This window comes from Neospora caninum, chromosome VI (assembly GCF_000208865.1).
Source record: "Neospora caninum Liverpool complete genome, chromosome VI".
In the NCBI taxonomy this organism is placed as follows: domain Eukaryota; phylum Apicomplexa; class Conoidasida; order Eucoccidiorida; family Sarcocystidae; genus Neospora; species Neospora caninum.
The window spans coordinates 917,810-936,617 of record NC_018392.1 but is presented as its reverse complement, the minus strand read 5'-3'; the positions used below and the strand labels follow the sequence as shown (position 1 = coordinate 936,617).

Sequence of the window (18,808 nt, the reverse complement as noted above, 5' to 3'; positions counted from 1 at the left end):
ACGGGGCAAGGGTTAGAAAAGCCTGTCGACATCCTCCGTGCCGAGTCCTTCGGCGGTCTCCCTCGGAAGATGCCGACGCATATGTCTTGATATACGTGCGTGGAATGGGGCGAACAGGTGTGCGGTCCCGTTTGTCTCCGGAGCCCCGTTTTGGAAAGGCTCTGAGGTGGTTCTACGCAAGTCTGGTGCGCCGTTCCAGTCCTGCTCTCCGTCTGCGACTCACGCCGTTTCCTTCTTCTCGCAAACGCTTGATTGCTGAATCGCCTCTGTGCGTCCTGTCCGTCGCGCGTCCCCCCAAAGTGGGGCGTGCATGCAGGCATGCAGCTGGCGCACCTCGGCAGTCCTCGAAGTGTAAGAAGCGCCTGAGAGGAACGGACAAAGCCGCGCCTGGACGCACAACACAAACGCTAGAGAACGCAGTTCTTTCGGTAGAATGCCAGCGCTCCAATCCCGGAGAGAGGAGCTGCACGGAAACTGTCCTCGTGTTCGCTTGACCATTCGCCGCTCCGGTGTCCTGGGTATCGACGCAGGCACGCACGAGGATCCCGAAAAAGGGGTGGATTCGTATACACCCGCAAACGCCACCGGAGTGACACACGAATAGGTCGGACCCCCTCCTGCGCTGGTGCACACTCTGAGGGACAATGCCTGTCGATCTACTGTGTGAAGGTGCTTTTCGGGAATCGTCCTTCCGACGCGAATCGAGTGAAAAACGTGTGAAGCGGCTCCGGAGCATCGGCGATCCACAAAGTTTTATTGCAAAGTTCGCGTTTCCCTTTTTTCTCGGCCTGCCACTCTTTCCTGTCTCAGCGAGGCGACCGGGGACCGAGGAATGGCATTCGATTTGGATTTGTCGCGTACGGCGTCGCCTCTCTCATTGCAGCCTCTGGTGCGTGCCCTGCTTCTTTGATCTCTCTGCTTCGTCCTCACCTCGACTGGCTGCGTGTTTCTCTCAGTCCTCCCCCCCCCCCACCCCCCCGCGCGAGAAACCGGATTCTCCGCCGTTGCCTTTTTGCCAGTGCCCAGAGCTTTTCAGGTGTCCGTCTGTGTTCTTCTCTAGGCGCAGGCGATTGCCTGTGTCCTGCTGGCGCTCTGACCTGTGCTTACAAGGGGGGTGCATGCGTCAACGCAGGACACTTTGTTCGCCCTCGGTTTCTTGCCTTTCTTCTCCTCGAACCGGGTTCTCTCCGGACGAGGGCGTCCAGCGCCGGGTCTTGGAGATCGCGCTCCTTCCTTTTGTTTCACTCGCTCTTTGCGCCTGTTCCTGGCCACTGTTCCTAGGCGCGCAGCAGGTGGAAGCTGCGGAGAGTCTCTATCTCCTCGCGATGTCTTGCGGTTTGCTCCTCGCCGGCGACTTTGCATGTCACCACGCGAAAATCGCGCCTCTCTGGTAAGCCGCGCGACCCTCCGGAAGGGAAGAAAAGAAGCGAACCCCGCGGCCTCTTTAAAGAGCCGAAATCGCACAAGACGCGTCCGGCCCAAAAATCCCCCACAGACGCCCTCTGCTTTGGAGACACGAACCCGCACGCACCTGTCTGTCTCCGCATATTCGTCTAGCTTTTTCCAGGCATGCACTTCGGTAGCTTTGAATACGTGCATGCGCATCGCGAATGCGGCGGCAGTGTCTTCCGAGAAGGAGGGCTGGTCTGGTTTGTCGAGTTTATGAGTTGTTTCGTGGATTCCCAAATCAAAGGGGGCTGGTGTGCGAGCGAACAGAATCTGCAGTCCATGGGACCGTCTAGGAGGGATGTGTGCGGAGCCGCGTTTAGACACCTGCGCGAGGGGGTGTTGAGACGTAAGTCTATTCCTCCCGGGGCGCCTTGTTGCATTTTCTCCAGTGTGAAACGGACTGTGGACGGGGAGCGCACATCCGCCTCACCGAGCTTCTGTGAGAATCTCACATTTCTCCTCCATCTGCTCGGAATTCGTGCAGCTTCAGAAGCAACCCACATCGGTGCGCATGCCCACATGCAGTTGAACCTGGATTTCCACCCCCACAGTCTAGCGCTCACAATCGCACATTCATCTGCGCAAGCAACAGACCTCACATCCAAGCCACCTGATGAGGTCGTATACTTTCTACATATATATATATATATATATATATATATATATGTAGCTTTATATGTAGATACGTATCTAGCTACATGTATGTACGTATATGTCTGCCTATTATTTATATATATATATATATATATATATATGTAAATGTGCGGATATGTATGTAAGTGTGTGTGTTTGCGGATAGGTCTGCGACTGCTGTTTCCTCCGGTTTTTTTTGACAGGTTTTGGAAAGAGCGGTTTCTCAGTATTTCGCTGTGTTTGGGAGGTGAGCTCTGGTCCATCTATCGTCGGCTCTGCGAAGACGGCTTTTTTAGACAGTTCGCCAGGTGTCCACTCCGACGCAAGACGTGTGTTCCCCTTTCTTGCCCGCGCGGAGAGCCCACTGGATTTCTTTTTCGCTTGCATGCGGTGTTGGCCGTTTCCCCCCTGAAAGTGTGCTGAGACGCGAGTGCGGGATTGGGAGATTTACGGAGCGGAAAACCGAACCAGCCAGGGTCCGCGGCGGACGCTGAAGATGCGCTCTGCGTGAGGCGATTGTCAGACGCCCAATCCTTTGAGATGAGAGAAAACTCACGCCGTCTCTTGTCTGCTTCTTGACACCAAAGGTTTTCCGTGCATTCCTGTGCGAGAACTGCTGTATCGTGTTTGACGCCCTGTTGCCTTTTCCCTCTCTTTCCTCTGGTACAGCTATAGGTGCACTTCTTCTCAGTGAGCAAGTGGGAACACGAGGAAGACAAACTCGCCTGGAGTTTTAAGAAAGCGGCGAAACGCTTCCGCCCGAAGGGTCGGATCGAGATCCACCGCGCGTGCATGCGTGCTAGGATGTACACACCCATACATTGTTGCATGCATCGTCTGTTTCCAGTTGATTTTGCGAGAGATATCTACGGTCGTCACGAAGCTTGAACATTCTCGGGAAAACCACGGACCGGCTGGATTGTACGGAACAGTCACAGGGACGACAAACGAACGTTTTTTCTGCCTCTCGCGCCTTCCTCGGATCTGTGGGTGTGAAACGATACCAGCGTGTGTACGCCTAGAGCTGCCACTGCGATGTTCATCTGTTGATCTGTTTTTTCTGTTTCGCCAACTCCTTCTTTGAACCTTTTCCTGTTTTCGCTGCCCCCGGCCTGTTCACCAACCTTCACGACTCCATCGCTACGTTTTGATTTTTTTCTTCTGGTCTACCATCCCTGCTCGACAGCCACCGCAAGGAGCCCCCAACAAGGAAGGCGCTTCCTTGTTCGGATCCACTGGTGCCTCGATTTCATCCTTCCTCTCTTCATGCGTGCTTCCTGCTCTCCGGTGCCCAGCCAGAACCTCGCTTTTGGGTTTCTCTTTCCTTCTTCTCGCGCGCTTCCGGCTTTTTCCGTGGGTCAGGCGTGTCAGGCTACCTGCGCGTGGCCTCTCTGCCTTTGTGCTTGTGTCGATTCGCTTTCTTTTCTTCTTCTCAGTCTCCTCCTTGTTCTTCCTTGTTTCTCTTCTCCTCTGTCTGGTTATCGCTCGTCCTCGCGTTCTTCTCTTTCTTGTTCTCCTCATCTTTCTTTTCCTCCATCTTGTCTCTGTTTTGTCGTCCCTCTCCATGCTCTTGTCCGGCTTTCACTTCTGTGTCTCTCCGTCGATCTCTTTGCCTTCGTCCTCGCGACTGCGCTCCCGCGCGTCTCCGCGCCGGAGACACCTGTCCACGTCTCACCCGCCGGCTGAGGCGAGTCTCGCCTTCTCGTCCTCTCCCCTGTCTGTGCCGGGCGCGTCGGGCCTTCTGGCTGCGCCGTCCGCCTCCCGGCCGTCCTTCGCTTTCTTCCGCGCGACGCCCGCGAGTTTCAAAGCCCTCTCAGCGCTGACCAGGCCTCCGCACTGACAACGCGAAGGCAGCGAAGAGTCGCCCGTCACTTTGCACGAGTTCACGAGGAGCGCGCGCACCGCGCGGGGAGGCAGGTCGGGCCGTTCCAGCTGAAGCAAGCCGACGATGGCGGCGACAATCGGAGCAGCGAAGGACGTGCCTGAGACAGAGAGGTATTCTTCAGAGGCGAAAGAAGAGAGAAAAGCGCAAGTCCCAGATGGGGGCAGAAACCGATTAGCCCGTCTCGGGGGTAGAGCGCGCGTAGGGAGACACCCAATTTCGTCTTCGGGGAGGTTTCGGGGAAACCGTGGCTATCGAACACGATCACCAGAAAGAATGCACATCTCGACGAACGGGAAGCTGTGACACGGAAACAGATGGGCGGAGACAGCTCTTGCAGAAGCTGCCACATGAACGGAGAGACAAATGCAAGGGGACACACACACACACACACACACACGGACTCTGAAGGCGGTGGAAGAGTGAAAAGCGTGGCAAGAGAGGGTTGGTATACAGTTACTATACAGGTCCCCTTTCTTTAGTGAGAGCCCGAAGAAAAAGAAGGGAGAAACCATCGACACAGAACAACGAGGCGAGAAAACGCCCTGCGGCCAGTCCAGGCGCACAGCGCAAGAGACGAGCAGAGTCCCCCCGGGACTCGCCAAAGCGGAGACCGCCGAGCTGGGGAACAGCCGCCGAAACAAAGAGAATGCCGGCGAGAGGAGAGGCGGAAGACGCGGGGAGCAACGTGAAACAACAGGCACAGATTTCCGTGTCTCTGTCTCTGCCGTGGGGCGACAGTGACGCGGCGACTCTTTCTCTCACCGTTATTGGCGCCTTTCCGGTCACTACAGGAGGGGAGTTCTCGTCCTGGTGCCACCACTTGGACGCGGGAGTGAGAAGGCGATGAATCAAAGTTGGTGAAGGCCGCGAGCTTCCCGTTTTTGTCTGTCGCGCCGACTGAGATCACGTTCAGAAATGTGTCGCTGTAGGCCGCCGGGTACCCTTTCGGGTTTCCGTCTTCTGTTCGACAGCCGTGCTCTTCAGTTCGTGCCAAGTCGCATCGGTGGTTCCCCGCTGCGACGACAAGAGTTATGTTCCGCTTGTCAGCTTGTTCCACAATGCGCCGCAGAACTGGGGACCTAGAGACACGAAACAGTGCGTCGGCCTTCTCACAAAGTTTACAAAAACCCATATACGTCCGCATGCACGCAGGGCCGTACATCAGCGCAGACCATGCATGCCCAGCAGTTGGAGCAGAGACGAATGATGCCTCTCACTGTCAAGACACGTGTCTCCTGAAAGGAAAACAGAGACTTGCAGTATATCAGTTGTACATTCACGCTACAGAGATGGAGCTAGAGAGAGCATGTTGAGACGTCTCCACACATACATCTATACATCTGTATATATACATATATATATATATACATATACGTTCATATACATATATGTTTATATATATACAGATGGATAAAAATAGATACCTGTATTTCTCTACCGGGATAGAGGTTGATGTGTCTAGGGACAGAGGCAGAGTTGTGCATGTGGAGAGGGAACTCGGGACTTCCCCTCGTTTACGGAAAGATCCGTGCCGGCCGAAGCAGAGCCAAACGCGCAAATACGCCTGGTGTGTTGTTGAGCGCTTTCCTCTCCTTTACTCTTTCCCGCGCCGTACGTTGAGCAGAAACTTACGCTGGGCCTCCCAGGCTGAGATTGATGACTTTCACTCCCTTGTCCGCTGCGTAGTTCACGGCCTCAGCAATCTGTGAGTAAGACCCCTGAAGGCCCAAAAAGAGGCCGATGCCAGGAAGAAGCGTGAAAGAAACCGAGACGGCACGCAAGGCTGCCTCGAGCTCCTGGTGGAAGCAACTCGCAGAAAGGTCTTTTTCGAAACGGGACGGAGGCGTATGGAGAGGCTCCTCTCCACGTGCGCACATCAATCGTGTAGATGCCTACGCAGTTCCTTGTTGCTTTCACGTAGATGCCCGTACACCGCAGTTCCCCTAGCGCTACCGGGATGAACCGCGTACCAAGAGGAACAAGTACAGAGTTGGGAGTTTTCCACGGGTCGAAGCATGCGCGTGTCGCCACCCGGCCTGTCCCACTTTCACGTGTGCTGCCACTGGTCGAGACGCTCTTCCATCACACACAAGGCAGATCCACCACTGCGACGGAGCAAGCGACAAACGGTGTCTTTCCTTTTCGGGGATATCTCACGTCCACGCGGAGAGCCATCGGCCGGAGGTTCCACCCTACTGAAGCGACGCCTCTCGCGTTGTTCGTCCCTGCACAGCAGAGACTTGCCACAGCGGTCCCGTGTTTTCCCAGGAGACTTCCTTGGGTGCCACCAGAGGCTGCAAAGGACTGCGAGAGGCACGCGCAAAGAAAGCACAGAGACTGCCCCAGCTCGGAGAATTTGCATGTCCTCAGAAAACCCCCAAAGCCGGCCGCAGAAACGGGACCAATCGTCAGCAAATCTACACCCGTGCAAGTGGACAAAAACCACAGCTTTTCCTCAATCTGCACACAGACCTATACACAGGGACATCTTTCACGATGCATGGCTCGACGCAGGCCGATAGCCAGTTGGGCAGACGGATATATGCGTATCTCTATGAGTACATCCATGTTCCTTTTTTTCTATACATACACATATACTGATACCTGCCATGTGTATATGTACACACGTGTATGCACCTATATATATATATATATATATATATATATAGCTACATAGATAGATAGACAGACAGGTAGATAGATAGTAGATCGATACAAAGATGGATAGATATACATTGATAGATAGATAGATATAGATTGATTGATAGATAGATGGATAGATAGATGGACAGATAGATGGACAGATAGATAGATGGATAGATATACGTAGATAGATACAAAGATGGATAGATAGATAAAGAGAGAGAGATAGAGAGATAGATAGATAGGGAGAGAGATAGAGAGAGAGAGAGAGATAGGGTATCGAGTGGCGGGGCTGAAGAGGCGTGGCAAAGGAGGAACCTGGTGTGTGCCTCGAGGAACGAGGCGGAGCTCCGCAGACTTTTTGGGGTGTCGACTTACGAATCCAAAACAGTCATCGACGTAGCCGTTCTCGTCGTTGTCGATGCCGTCGGCGCAATTGTGAGGCCACTCCGAGGTTCCCGTCTTGGCTCCGACTTGAGTGTTTCTCCACCATTTGTGCCACAGATCTTCGTGGCCTTCGCGAGAGCAAGGCGGAGACACGGAGGCAGAAATACGGGGGATCAGAGCGGCGCCGAGGTGAGAGGAACGGGGACATCGGAGAGGAACGGGGACATCGGAGAGGAACGGGGACATCGGAGAGGAACGGGGACATCGGAGAGGAACGGGGGAGCACACGAGCGCGGCGCGGGCCTGGGGTGTGACGAAGGGCTGGCGAGGCGCGGAAACGGAGGGACAGACTCGCCACCACAAAGCACGCATACGCAGGAGCACCGGACCAAGGGACGAGCAAAGAGCCGGTTGTTTGTGCGGTGGAACGGTAGGTTCGAAGCACAGGCGTGCATTTGGGTCAAGACATTTCTCGTGCGTGTACACGCACGGGAAGAGAAATAGATGGGCATTTTGCACATCTGCTTACTCAGTTGGAATCCGAAGTCAACGACAGCAATTGTGTTGGCCGGCTGCTCTTCAATCGAACCTGATCCGCCTGAAGCGAAGTCCAGTGGAGACACGAGCTTCCGAATCGACACACGTCTACTGATTCGTAGAAAACCAGTTTCCTGGGTCTGTCGTTTTGTTTTTTCTGGCCTCTCGTCTGTTTTCGTGATTTCCCTGTCCCCTCACAGTCCAGGCATCTCTATCCTCCGAAGGCAAAGCTGCTGCTTCGGTGTCTCTCGTCATTTTGCGGTCTTCATATTTTCTGCGCAGGCAGCCACGCCTGCCTCTCCAACAGGCGATCTCCCCTTCTCCGCATGGGTAGCTGTACCTGAATCTGGCCGTTGGGGCTCCTCGGCTCCTAGGCCTTCTACCTAGCGCCGCTGTGGAAAGAAATCAGTGTGTCTGTGAGTTGGAACCAAGCCGCAAGATACCCACCGACGTCTCTTCACGAGGCACGCGTGATGTGAGAGATGTGTGTCAACTGGTAAGAGTGTCTGTGCAGTTTCGCCGGTGTGAAAAAGCTCTGCAGAACAATCCTTTTACGGAACCAAGTCCTGGCCGTTCTGTACTGCCTGTAGGCGCTCAGGCCGAGTGTTTTGGTTACCCTTGGTCCTCTTCCAGGCGAGATCTGCGTCCACGCCTGTGACGTCATTCAAGAGTTCCCACTGGGGGATCCAGGAGAGGAGAGGATCGTTGGGAAAGCCTTTGAAGCGTTTCATCATCTTTGTCCAGGGGTCTGGAGACTTTGAGCCGCGGTTGCCGTTCCACGGGTATCTTTCTTCTTCGCCGTCTTCCGACTCTTCCGGCTGACTCTCTTCCTCTTTCTTCAAACCGTTTTCGGTTTTGCTTTCCAGCGGCTCTTTCCGGCGTCGCGCTCCGGCCTGCGGCACGAACGCGCCAAACGTCGGTCCCTCGAAGGGCGGGGACGACGAGAGCTCCGAAGGCGAAAAGGCGTTCTGAAAGCGACTTTCTGTGAAGAGCTCGCCGTCGTCTTGGAGCGGACGAAGGGAAGGAAACAGCAAGGGTTTTGTTTCTTCTTCGACGATGCACGGCGCCGCTTGTTGATCAAAGCCGACAGCCTCGACGCAAGGCGATTCCCGCAGATACGCCTGCACAGAAGAGAACCGGGAATGAGCGACAACTCCGTCTCGAAGCTGAACCTGATTTCCACACGGGAGAGCGAGAGCCTAGGGCTGAAGCAGGCAGGGAAGTCTGTGCGACCTGCCTGTCGGCGATACAATCGAGACAGGACCAGAGGTGAAGAAGCAGGAGGCGCTGAAAGAAAGGGCGCCCGGACGTCTGAGAAGAGAATCCAGAAGTGTCTGCTGGGCCTTTTGCCTTCCGTTGCTGCCTGATGAGTCGCTCTGCTTTCGCCTTCCCCAGTTCCCTCCTCACGTCTTTCCCTCCCCGAAGGTTGCATTCTCGTTTTCTGGCGAGCCGCCGTTCTCTAGGTACTGTAACGCCTTACTGCCAGTAGTTGCGGGTCGATGACGGCGTTGCAGTCGTGAAGTCGAATCACCTCGCAGGAGAGGTGATGAAGTGCTGCTCCATCAATGGTGCACACGCTCTCGGCGTTCTTGCGCATTTGGCCCTCGCCCTCTTCTCTTTCTTCCGAGACGGGCGCACCCTCCTCGTCTTCAAGATAGCTGCTAGGTGTAGCCGTGTCGTCCGAACCTCGCCAGCTTTTGCCCCAAAGGACGTAGCGGACCTGAGTGATGGCGGACCCGTGGAAGCTTCTTCCTTGCAGGTCGCCTTTGCTCGGCTTCTGCCTTCTGTGATGGCTGCGCTCGCCAGCCTTCGCGTCTTTTCTTTCCTGCGAGTCGCCGGTGAGTTGTCCGAGGGCCGAGGCGGAAGGCGACGCTGGAGACGTGGAGTCTGACGGGTTAGGAGACGGCTGCAAGGCGCGAGGCGCCTCGCTAGGTTGGAAGGCCGAAGCAGCCGAATCAAGAAGAGAGACGGACCCAGAAGCCGAGTGAGGGTCACCGGACAAGACCGAAGACGGCAAGAGATGGGAGAGCAGAGGAAAGTCGAGGCGCGCGAAAGTCGATGCTTGTCTATACGGGGACAAAAATCCGTCAGGGCTGGACCCCAGAGGCTGCGACTCGCGTTCAACGCCTGATGGGCCTTGTGGCTCATGAGCACTTTCCCCTGTTTGCGTTTTCGTGCTGCGAGTGCCGTTGCCCACAAGAGTTCCTCGACTGACTCCGGACTTCTTGTAGCCCCCTTCGGCAGTTCCAACGCCGGCGCTGGAGGACGTCTCCGCCGCGCTGTCCACGGCTCGCTGACTTTCTGTTTCCGACTCTTTGTCTTCGTCTGCTAGCTTCCGCAGCTCTTCCCCGTGGAAGAGAGAAACGTGAAACACCTGAGAAGCTTTCTGATCAGAAGGCGGAGCCCACCCTCCTTCGACATTTTTCGTCGCGCCCGCCCTGAGTTCCTCTGCGTCCTGCCTGCTCTGACCCTGAAACGTTTTGTCAGGATCCCCGTGCCGGGGGTCCGTGTTTGGGATCTGCGCCTCAGAACGGTAGTGCTGGTTTGCCGCCCGTTCCATTGCATCTCTTGCGGCATCCTCCAGCGCGCGTCTATGCGAACCCAAGCAACACACGGACAATCAGCAGCCCGCTTCGAAAGGGACGGCAGCCACCGGACACAACTGTGTCTTCTCTGAAGAATTCTCTGTTTCTCGGTGCCTTCTCTGCCTCTGCGAGATTGCGAGATCGAGATGGCACGGAAGACCGCGCAAAGAGGCTAAGCTTTGTCGAACGGCAAAAGGTTCTTTTTGTGGCGAATCTGGTTCCCCACTTTCTGCTCATCGAGGCTTCAGACGAGCGATCGTCTCCTTCCCCCAGGTGTGCATTTTCCCTCTTGTCCGTACGCAGGATTCGGACTGGCTGTTCACCCAACTCTCCCGAGAGCTGTTAGCGGCCAGTCTATGCATCCAGTCCCACTCCCCGCGAGACGTGCTGGCAGGCCGACGTCAGGCTCCACGGATAGGAACTCGGCTATCCGTTCCCTCTCTGGTTTACCTTCTACTGCCTTGTTGTGCGTCCACATGCCTCTGATGCAGCCGGCGCAGTGCGTGCAGACCTGCAAACTGCGTCGGGCCATCGAGATACCCCACTTGCTGCCTCCGTTTCGACGTTTTTCGTCGTATAGAGTTTTGAGCGCCACATGAACAATCTAAATCCCGGGCAACTAAACAAAAGGCACATTCGTGTTAGTTGAGAGTGAAGAGGGCCTTTCTCAGCACTTACCTGTCACACGTGCTGCGACCGCAGACGATGAGGACGTTGCGATTTCCGGTGGACGCAGACGTCGCCTGGTCACCCTGTTCCGTAGGGCCGTTCCTCGTCTCTCGCGTTGGCTTATCTCTACTCTCCGTGAAAGGTTGACTCGAAAACGACGCAGTGTCGTCGCGGCTGGAGAGAGGGTTTCCCCCGGCGTGTAGATCGGCTCTGGGCAGTTGTTCTCTGCTGGTGCTCGCTATAGAAGCCGCGATTCCTCGGTCGCTTCGTAGGGGACTCCGAGTCAGTGTGTCATGAAGTTCGAGGGCCGGTTGGCCGTGGGGCGGGACTTGAGCGAAGCATGGCGGCAGGAGTGCAAAGAAAAGAAGAACGAGGGCGACCCGAGACACACTGTGGCGCTGCGTGGGCCGATGGAGGTGGACTTCGCTGGGAGATTTAGGACCGCTTTTGGAATAGCGAGGTAGGGTGATCTTCGCCATGGTTCAAGTGCGGCGGCGAAGTGACGGCTGAGTGTAGGTCCACATTCAGAAAAAAGGGAAAAGTCCTCAAACGCACATCTGTGGAGATCTCCGCTACGGCCTGGTGCACACGATAAAAGAGCTGACAGGCGCAACTCCAGCAAAACACGGATGGTGTCGGCAGTCACAGCGCATGTTCTGTTCCCCAGAAGGCTGGACGAAAAAACGGAAAGTAAATGCCGAGACACAGCTTGCAGATGCATACGGCTAAGAGCCACACAGTTCCGGTGTCTCGGCCGTGACGAAGCAGAGGATTTCCTGTATCGAGTTCTCTGTCTCGAATAGGAAAGGAAAGCAACAAACAGACGAACCACCGCGAGGGTTTTCTGTCAGGATGCGCCGGATGGTCAAATGCTAGTTGCCGCACTGGGCGTCATTTACCTGTAGTTTTGACTCGCCAGCCGTCGCCATACTGCTGTTAGCAGCCACAACTGGCGATGCATACAGAATAACGGATAAAGCTTAAACCTCGAGCAGCCTCCAGGAAAGCGTCGTGGAAGGAGTTTGGGCGCTTTGTGCCAATGGAGACGCAGGCGACCAGGCGCACAATACTGAAGCCTGGTGTGCTTTGTAAAGGATACTGTTCAGTGTAATGGGGTTACCCGTCACGGAGGGTCTTTAGTGGGCGTGGCCGATATCCACGAAAAAGCTGTCCTTTTCTGTAACGCAGGCTGATGGAAATGTTCGAGACTGCCCGAAACGCCACGAATGGCGGGCTCAAAAGGCGGGGCCCGTGAGACAAGGCGCACTGTGGAGAAACCGCGTTTTTGGCGGAAATGGATTGACAGCGAGAAAAGGGGGATGAGCTTCTGGAATGTGGACGGAGCCGTGCCAGAGAATGGGAATCTGGATTAGGAGGACAAGGACACGGGTTTCTTGGTGTCTCTTGAGGCCCGACAAGAGAGTTTCATTTGCCGCGTGCACCTCGACCGATTCCTGGAGCGGGCGTCTGGTTAGACCACCCAACACGGAGAAACGCTTAAGGGTAGGGACTTTTTTTCCGGCAGGCGATTTCGATGTCGTCGTTCCCCAGTTTCGTTTCAGCTGGGGAGACTTTCGAGCTCAGCCCGGAACTTTGCCCGAGTCCTTCGCGTCGAGGTCACTTGGCGTTGCCCGGCGGGTCCGAGCCGGGAGGCTCTCGCGCACAGTCGCTCCGCCAGTCGCGCAACACCGGGAAGCGAAAACACCACGAAACGTTGTTGCACACTGGAGAGACGGTTAATCACGGAAGAGATGCCAAAGAGCGAGGCACCCGAATGCAGGTTACCATTCTTCACTAATATCTGGAGCCGAGTCGTTTCCTCCGCAGAAAGATCTGCGACAGACCAACTCTGGTCTATAATAAGTCCGCACGAAGGCAGCGGTCGCAGCTCACAGATCCCCCGTGCCATGACGCCGACCACCGCCCAAAAAATTGCTAGGAAACGCGTATGTGTGAGTGAGACGAAGGCATGAATGGAGCAGATCTCGGAGCAGGCAGTATGGTAGGAAAACAAATGCGTGGGGCACGTGGACGAAGTGTGGTAGCGACATTTTCAGGGTTAGAATTCAGTTCCTACTGTTTTGAGGGGCACGAACTGGCTCGTGCTCGTCAGGTGAGGGCCGTGTCTCCAACATCACAACTCAGGCAACCCTCGGCGCATTTGTTGCACAGTATTCATAAACGCCCTCGTGCCTGTTCGACACGGGGGATCCGCCGACTGCAAAGACATCTGGCCGGTACTGCGTGCAAAAAGAGCAGTCCTCTGTCACCTGCATACCTACGCCTACCAGCCTTACGGAGAAAATGTTAAATGGAGTGCTATGGGCGGTAAGCTTCAAGTTCGAGAAAAATGTTCTTCTCTAAGTGGCTTGACTGAACCAGGTCCGTTGTGGGTGTTACTGGCAATACCTGCGGAACTGATGGAATTTTCTGCCCTACGAACAATCTGGAGGCGGGGAACCGGACAAGCGGGGGGGTGAGCGCGTCTTTTTTCGACGTGATGACTCGTGAGGGACCGCTGAGATACGGAATCTCTTAGGTACGCATCTTTCCAGGAGCTCCCAATTGTAGTGCAGGCTGTGAGTCATGAGAAGGCACTGTGCCCCCGTGGAAAGTACGTGTTTTCGGTTACTTTACTCACTCTGACAAGATCCTATGATTCGTCCACGAAAAGTTGAGCATATAAGAATGGGCACCGAAAGAAGACTCCTTTGAGCTCTTCCCAATGTAGGAGGGCGTTGAACTACTCACGGCTAGCACAGCAAGATGGGAGGAACACAAGGAAACGAGCATCGAGATGTTTCATGGCTTGAATCTTTCGACACACACGCCAGCGGAATTCCGGACAAAGACGAGTAGGCCATCCCCTTCGCTCTAAGACTTCCTTCGTTGCCTCAAGAGCGCACCGTGGTCATACCGCAAGCTATAAACGTTTCGTAGGGCCCATCGGAAGCGGCAGCCGGTACTCGCAAATATGACTCAAGTTCAAGTTTATTCCTTCTCTGGTTCAGTGCTCCCAATGTATCGAATAAAGGGAAGAAGGTAATGGTGGCCTTTCAGGGTTTGACTGTCTGCCGCTTCACACGGACAGAAGGTATAACGTCCTCGACATTCACTTTCGCATCGGCCTGGAAGGCTTCCTCTGCCGCCAAGGCGTCGTCTAAGCAGTCGGACGTCTGAATCAGCCACATCACACGCCAAATCAGCGCTTCTACATTGTACTCGAAGAGTCCGCGCACCCCACCCCGTGCACAATCACGCCGAAGCCATTCTTCCACGCCGGGGGTGGAAACTGACGGATACGCACGGATTTTCTGAGAGCTACATCAAATGACCTAACGTTAACCCGGGGATTAGTGCATAATCTGATTACGTGCTAATATAACGACTAGAACTCGTCGGACGCATATGCAGCCAGAGGTATGCAGGCTTACAGCCTTCACTGTTGCCCTAGCCCGGGCCAAGATCTCATCGTGAACTGGAATTATCTCCTGATGCAGAAGCAAGTTGCAAGCGCCGGACAGTGTTCACCAAAAAGGTCTGATTCCCGGTGAAGTCGCCGTCGAATCAAGATATCAACACTGCGTCAAGTGTTTTCTTCTGTGGCAATGCCGTGCCAACGGGCTGTGCCAGGAGGAATTTTTCTGTACTGGGGTGCGACATGTGAGAACAGAGTGCAGCCGCTCCTTCGTGAAGACTGACAAGATGCTGAGAGTCTATCTGTACGACTTTTGCAGGAAAGACGGAAAAAGGATGCACTGTGGACCACTGCATGTTACCTGTTTTCCGGGGGGAACTGTCCGTCGTGGAAGGATACGGTCCTGTGGTTTATCGCCTGCCTCCGGACCCGTTGAGGCGTCGATATGTGCCAGCATCTAAGCTCACCTGAATCTTTCTGTGGGCTTCGCATAAGAGGGTGAAGTGAAAGTCAGACTCTTGCTCAATCTCCTTCATTTGCTGCGTGGTATGTGTGTACCTGCGGAAACGAACATGTCGGCGGCTAATGACCGCCTTGCAGTCTCAGTGCATCTACTATCTGTGGTTGAGCTTGAAAGGGTCAGCAAAACGCATGCCCTAAGGAGACTTGCACATCTAGTTTTCCCCGTTCGTTTCTTACTTTTTGAGTTTTCCTTGGAGGGCGAAGATTTTGGAATCTTTTTCAACGAGCCTCGAAAGAATTGTTTTTGCGATCCGGTTATCTTCATCGATGCGCGCCTGGCATTGCAGCAGCTGCGTTGTGAGGCTATGCTTCGTCTCGTTCTGCTCCATAGCCATAATTTGACATTGTTCTGTCAAATCAGCTACTACCTTCTCAAGCGTTGCCACAGCCTGCCGTTCCTGTGACAGTTCTTCATGTAATTTCTCTACAGCAGACAAAACACGGCACCGATCAGTGAAGCAGGGGCACATGCGGGAAAATAGCACGTGCCCTGCAGGCCACTACACCGTAGTGCCGGTCGTTTGGGGTTATGTGGAAAAACAGGACGAGACTGGTGATCCTTGAATGACAAAGATCCGAGTCTTTCCACTCCAGTATTGCAAACTCTCACCTGCTGCCTGTTTGTGAGCTTGCTCAAGTTCGTCCATTTTCTCTATACAAACTTCCTTGTCTTTCCGCGTGGCCTGTATGCATTGGTCGTCAGAACCACCCTCGTTTCTTTTCAAGCAGAGCAGGTCGATTTTGAACCCACCGGCGCCCACAAGCGTGAAAACGCACTGTGTTTGACTCCCCTAGGGCGTACCGGATACGAAATAGAACATCTCGAGTGGATGCCTCCTTCTTAAGCGACTACAAACACTCCTCTCCAGAGGTAGCCTGCCCCTTGCTGTCCAGCCACCACGTTTCGTGACGCCGGTTCCTGCGAGCTCCTAGGTTTCCTCCCGCTTTCGTGAAAAAACCAACCACGGAAAAGGACTTCCAACTTACGTCGAGCTCCTGCCGAACGCCTTCTATGTCGCCTTTCAGGCTCTCGATCAAGACTCCTTGTGTCCTCGTGAGCTGAGCGAGCTCTGTCATGACGTCACGTGCTTTCCGGAAAATATCTTCTGGGCGCATCTTGGCCAGCCCCTGTCATGACACGTTACAAACGATAAACGGCAACATAACAGGACGGTAATTCGGCGACGCGCTATCTGCTGGCGCGGCACGAGTTGGCGCCTCTGGCGCCTTGCCTATCATGTTCCCACAAGCGACCCCAGGCGGCAGCCTCTCCGGTAGTGTCACTAGTAATGCAAACGCCCACACAGGGTCATTGCTGTCCCTGCGTTGCATGTCGTCCCAAGGCTGTTGTGTTCCAGAGGAATGGACAAGAAGACGAGAGAACGACGGCGGTGAGGTTTCGAAAGCGTAACTGTTTCAAACGCACTGGCCCAGCTCACTTCGACGCATTCGTCTCCCCAGCTATCCAGGATGTCTCCGAGAACTTCGAGCATCTCGGATTTCGCGACGAGAGCGTCGCGGCTAAAGACGCTAAACCGCGGGCGGCGCCTGGCGTGCTTTACCGACTCTCGCCAGTGTGGCACACCGCTGGACGGCGAGTGTGTCGTGGCGCTTGCTGGTCGGTGGCGGTCCACGGGACTAGGGTTGCCGTGCGCCGCCATCATGTTCTCGTCCACGTAAAATGCCGACTTGGTTCGCAACTGAGGTCGGCCTGGAGCCGGCGCTGAGTTACTGTCCTGTGAGCAGAGACGTTGCATGCGTTTGTCGACTGGACACTCGCCGCTTGAGTACTAGGTTGATTGTTGTCTCCGCAACCGCCGCCTCAGACACAGCTCAACATATCGACCATGGACTGAACACAAGTTGACAACCCATATATACAGTCGGCAAGACGTAGAGGCGGGGGATAGAAGTCGACGCAATGGCAGATCTACAGACACACACTAACTGCACAGCGAACCCTTCGAACTCACGCGTCAACACTATCGTTGGCAAGATCGACGATGAATCCACACAATCGAAAGTGAACCTGTAGGTTTTCACGGCCAGTAGGGACCCCTGCCTGTAGTCGCAGCGGTTGCGCCGTTTCGTACTGTGCGTTTTGCTCTCGTCTTCACCACGTCACCAACATTAGGGTCTGCGTTCTTTGGAATTCGTCGCAGCCCTCGTACAGTTTGTTGAGAAGACAAAGAATTTGATGTGCGCTGCCGAGCGGTGCCTCGTGAGCCGTCGCCTACTTCACGGAATTTCCAAGGTTAACGCAGGGGCATGCCGGCCGTCTCATGCTTTATAGGAATCGCAGGATGAAGCCGAGGAGCCCGCCGGAAAGGGAAAGGAGAAGCGCGATAATGATAGCGGCCAAGCAGCATCCACACGAGCAACAATGGCAACACGAACAGCAGTGGCAACATCCACAGCATTCATTGCAGTCGCAACAGCAGCAACAACACCCGCAGAATCCGTGATCGCAATGATGGCCACAGCCGTGCCCGCAGTGATGCCCGCAGTGTCCGTGGCTGCTAGTATGAACAAACACAGGCCCCGAACAGCCGTGGTGACAGCACGACATCGCGAACGAGAGAGCGGAGCGGGAAGATCAAGCAGCCCTCCCGACATACTCCAGAGAAAGCGAGAAAGGCAAGACAGGGAGTGAAGTCGGGCACCGTTTTGAAACTTCGCAGTGGAGGCCGTACTCCAGGAAGGCCCCGGCGTTTCGACAGGCCATCGAGGTGGGTCGGGACGCGTGAGGGAGGATAAAGTGTATAGATGTTTGAATCAGTCGAAGGAGGCATTCAGCGTTGACCGTAGACACTCCTGGAAATGTGTGGTACATGTCTGCCTGCCATGTTCTACGAGTAATGACACTGAATTGGGAATTTATTGCGCACGAATACCGAGCCCACGAAGGAAAACTGATCTTTTGTTACAAGGAAGGTGAGTTGAACAGGTGAAGTCAGAGCTCTGGCGTTCATCGCAACGCCTCTCTGCAGAACGTCACTACACAAAATCAATCCAAACGTTACCGCAGCACCGAACCGGCTGTACCGAGCCAGGAGAGATCAAGTCTCGTACACGGGGCATGTCTGTGTAACGGAGACGAATTTGAGTCTACAGAATCAAGTGAGTAGATAGGCAGAAAAACGTGTGACAGAAACGGACACTGTCGCTACATACACACGTGCGTGTTTTTGTCTCCGGGAGAGAGGAAACAAAGAGGGGTTATCGTGGAGGAAAGGCGCTCCCTTTGGGATAACAGTTTGCCTGTATGAGATGCGCAGCACAGTTCGCGGAAGTGGGACAGTCACCAGAAAAACGTGGCAGGACTGATCCGCTCTGCAAACGGGGGCGGCACTGTAAATCGTTATCCATAGGACTATGCCGAACGGAACGATCGTATCCAGTTCTTTGCTCGCTAGATGAGGATCTGCTGAAGAGGTCGAAATGTTTCACTTTGTAATGCGTCTGCCCCTGCGCAGACAGGGCATAGCAGAAGACGAGAATTTTCGTAAGCTTGGTCCACGGATGAGACCGCCGGCCTGGGTGCGGAGGCCAGGGCCTCTGATGGTACTGAGGAGATGCTTCCGTTGAGACGATGCGACACCCGAGAACGAGCTATGATTGGAGTGGTTTAACTTGATAGACAATGCACGCCCGCTTTTTAGAAGCACCACCGTCTTGCGGTCTTATGTTTAAAATCGAACAATAGAAAGCTGGCAACTTTTGAAGAAGCACGGGACGAGACACAGCAAGGCACACCTTGACAAAAGGGTGCGAGGGGCCCCGCAGGACGCAGCCTCTGTATTTGCTTGTTTTCTCGTTAATGACATGCTTTTCTGTAAAGGATTCCAAAACCCGCTCACGCAAATCCGATCGCTACCTGACCAGGGCACTCGAAAACGACATTCTAGCTAGTTACTTCTGCTCTTGGCAATCTACCCCGGGACTCGAAGCAAAGTATATGTCGCCTGGGGCGGGACTGTCGTCATACCGATAGATAAGCGGGTCATACACTGGAAAGTAGCCTTGAGAGACGCGCTGCCTCAAAAAAGACGCTTAGAGCACGCAGGCGTGTTCTATGCG

At 54.7% G+C, this 18,808-nt stretch overlaps 2 protein-coding genes across 2 annotated transcripts; both read right to left on the bottom strand.

Moving 5' to 3' along the window:
- Positions 1–3,753: 3,753 nt before the first annotated feature.
- Positions 3,754–10,094, bottom strand: NCLIV_016510 (putative subtilase family serine protease; the record flags this gene model as incomplete). The annotated part of the gene is made up of 7 exons (XM_003881843.1): positions 3,754–4,064; positions 4,730–5,046; positions 5,600–5,763; positions 6,989–7,125; positions 7,527–7,595; positions 8,151–8,655; positions 9,015–10,094. 7 exons carry the CDS (start codon positions 10,092–10,094, stop codon positions 3,754–3,756), a joined length of 2,583 nt encoding a protein of 860 aa, XP_003881892.1.
- Positions 10,095–13,844: 3,750 nt separating this feature from the next.
- NCLIV_016500 (conserved hypothetical protein) lies at positions 13,845–16,221 on the bottom strand (the record flags this gene model as incomplete). The annotated part of the gene is made up of 6 exons (XM_003881842.1): positions 13,845–13,964; positions 14,223–14,279; positions 14,674–14,764; positions 14,906–15,048; positions 15,716–15,856; positions 16,168–16,221. 6 exons carry the CDS (start codon positions 16,219–16,221, stop codon positions 13,845–13,847), a joined length of 606 nt encoding a protein of 201 aa, XP_003881891.1.
- Between the last annotated feature and the right edge of the window lie 2,587 nt (positions 16,222–18,808).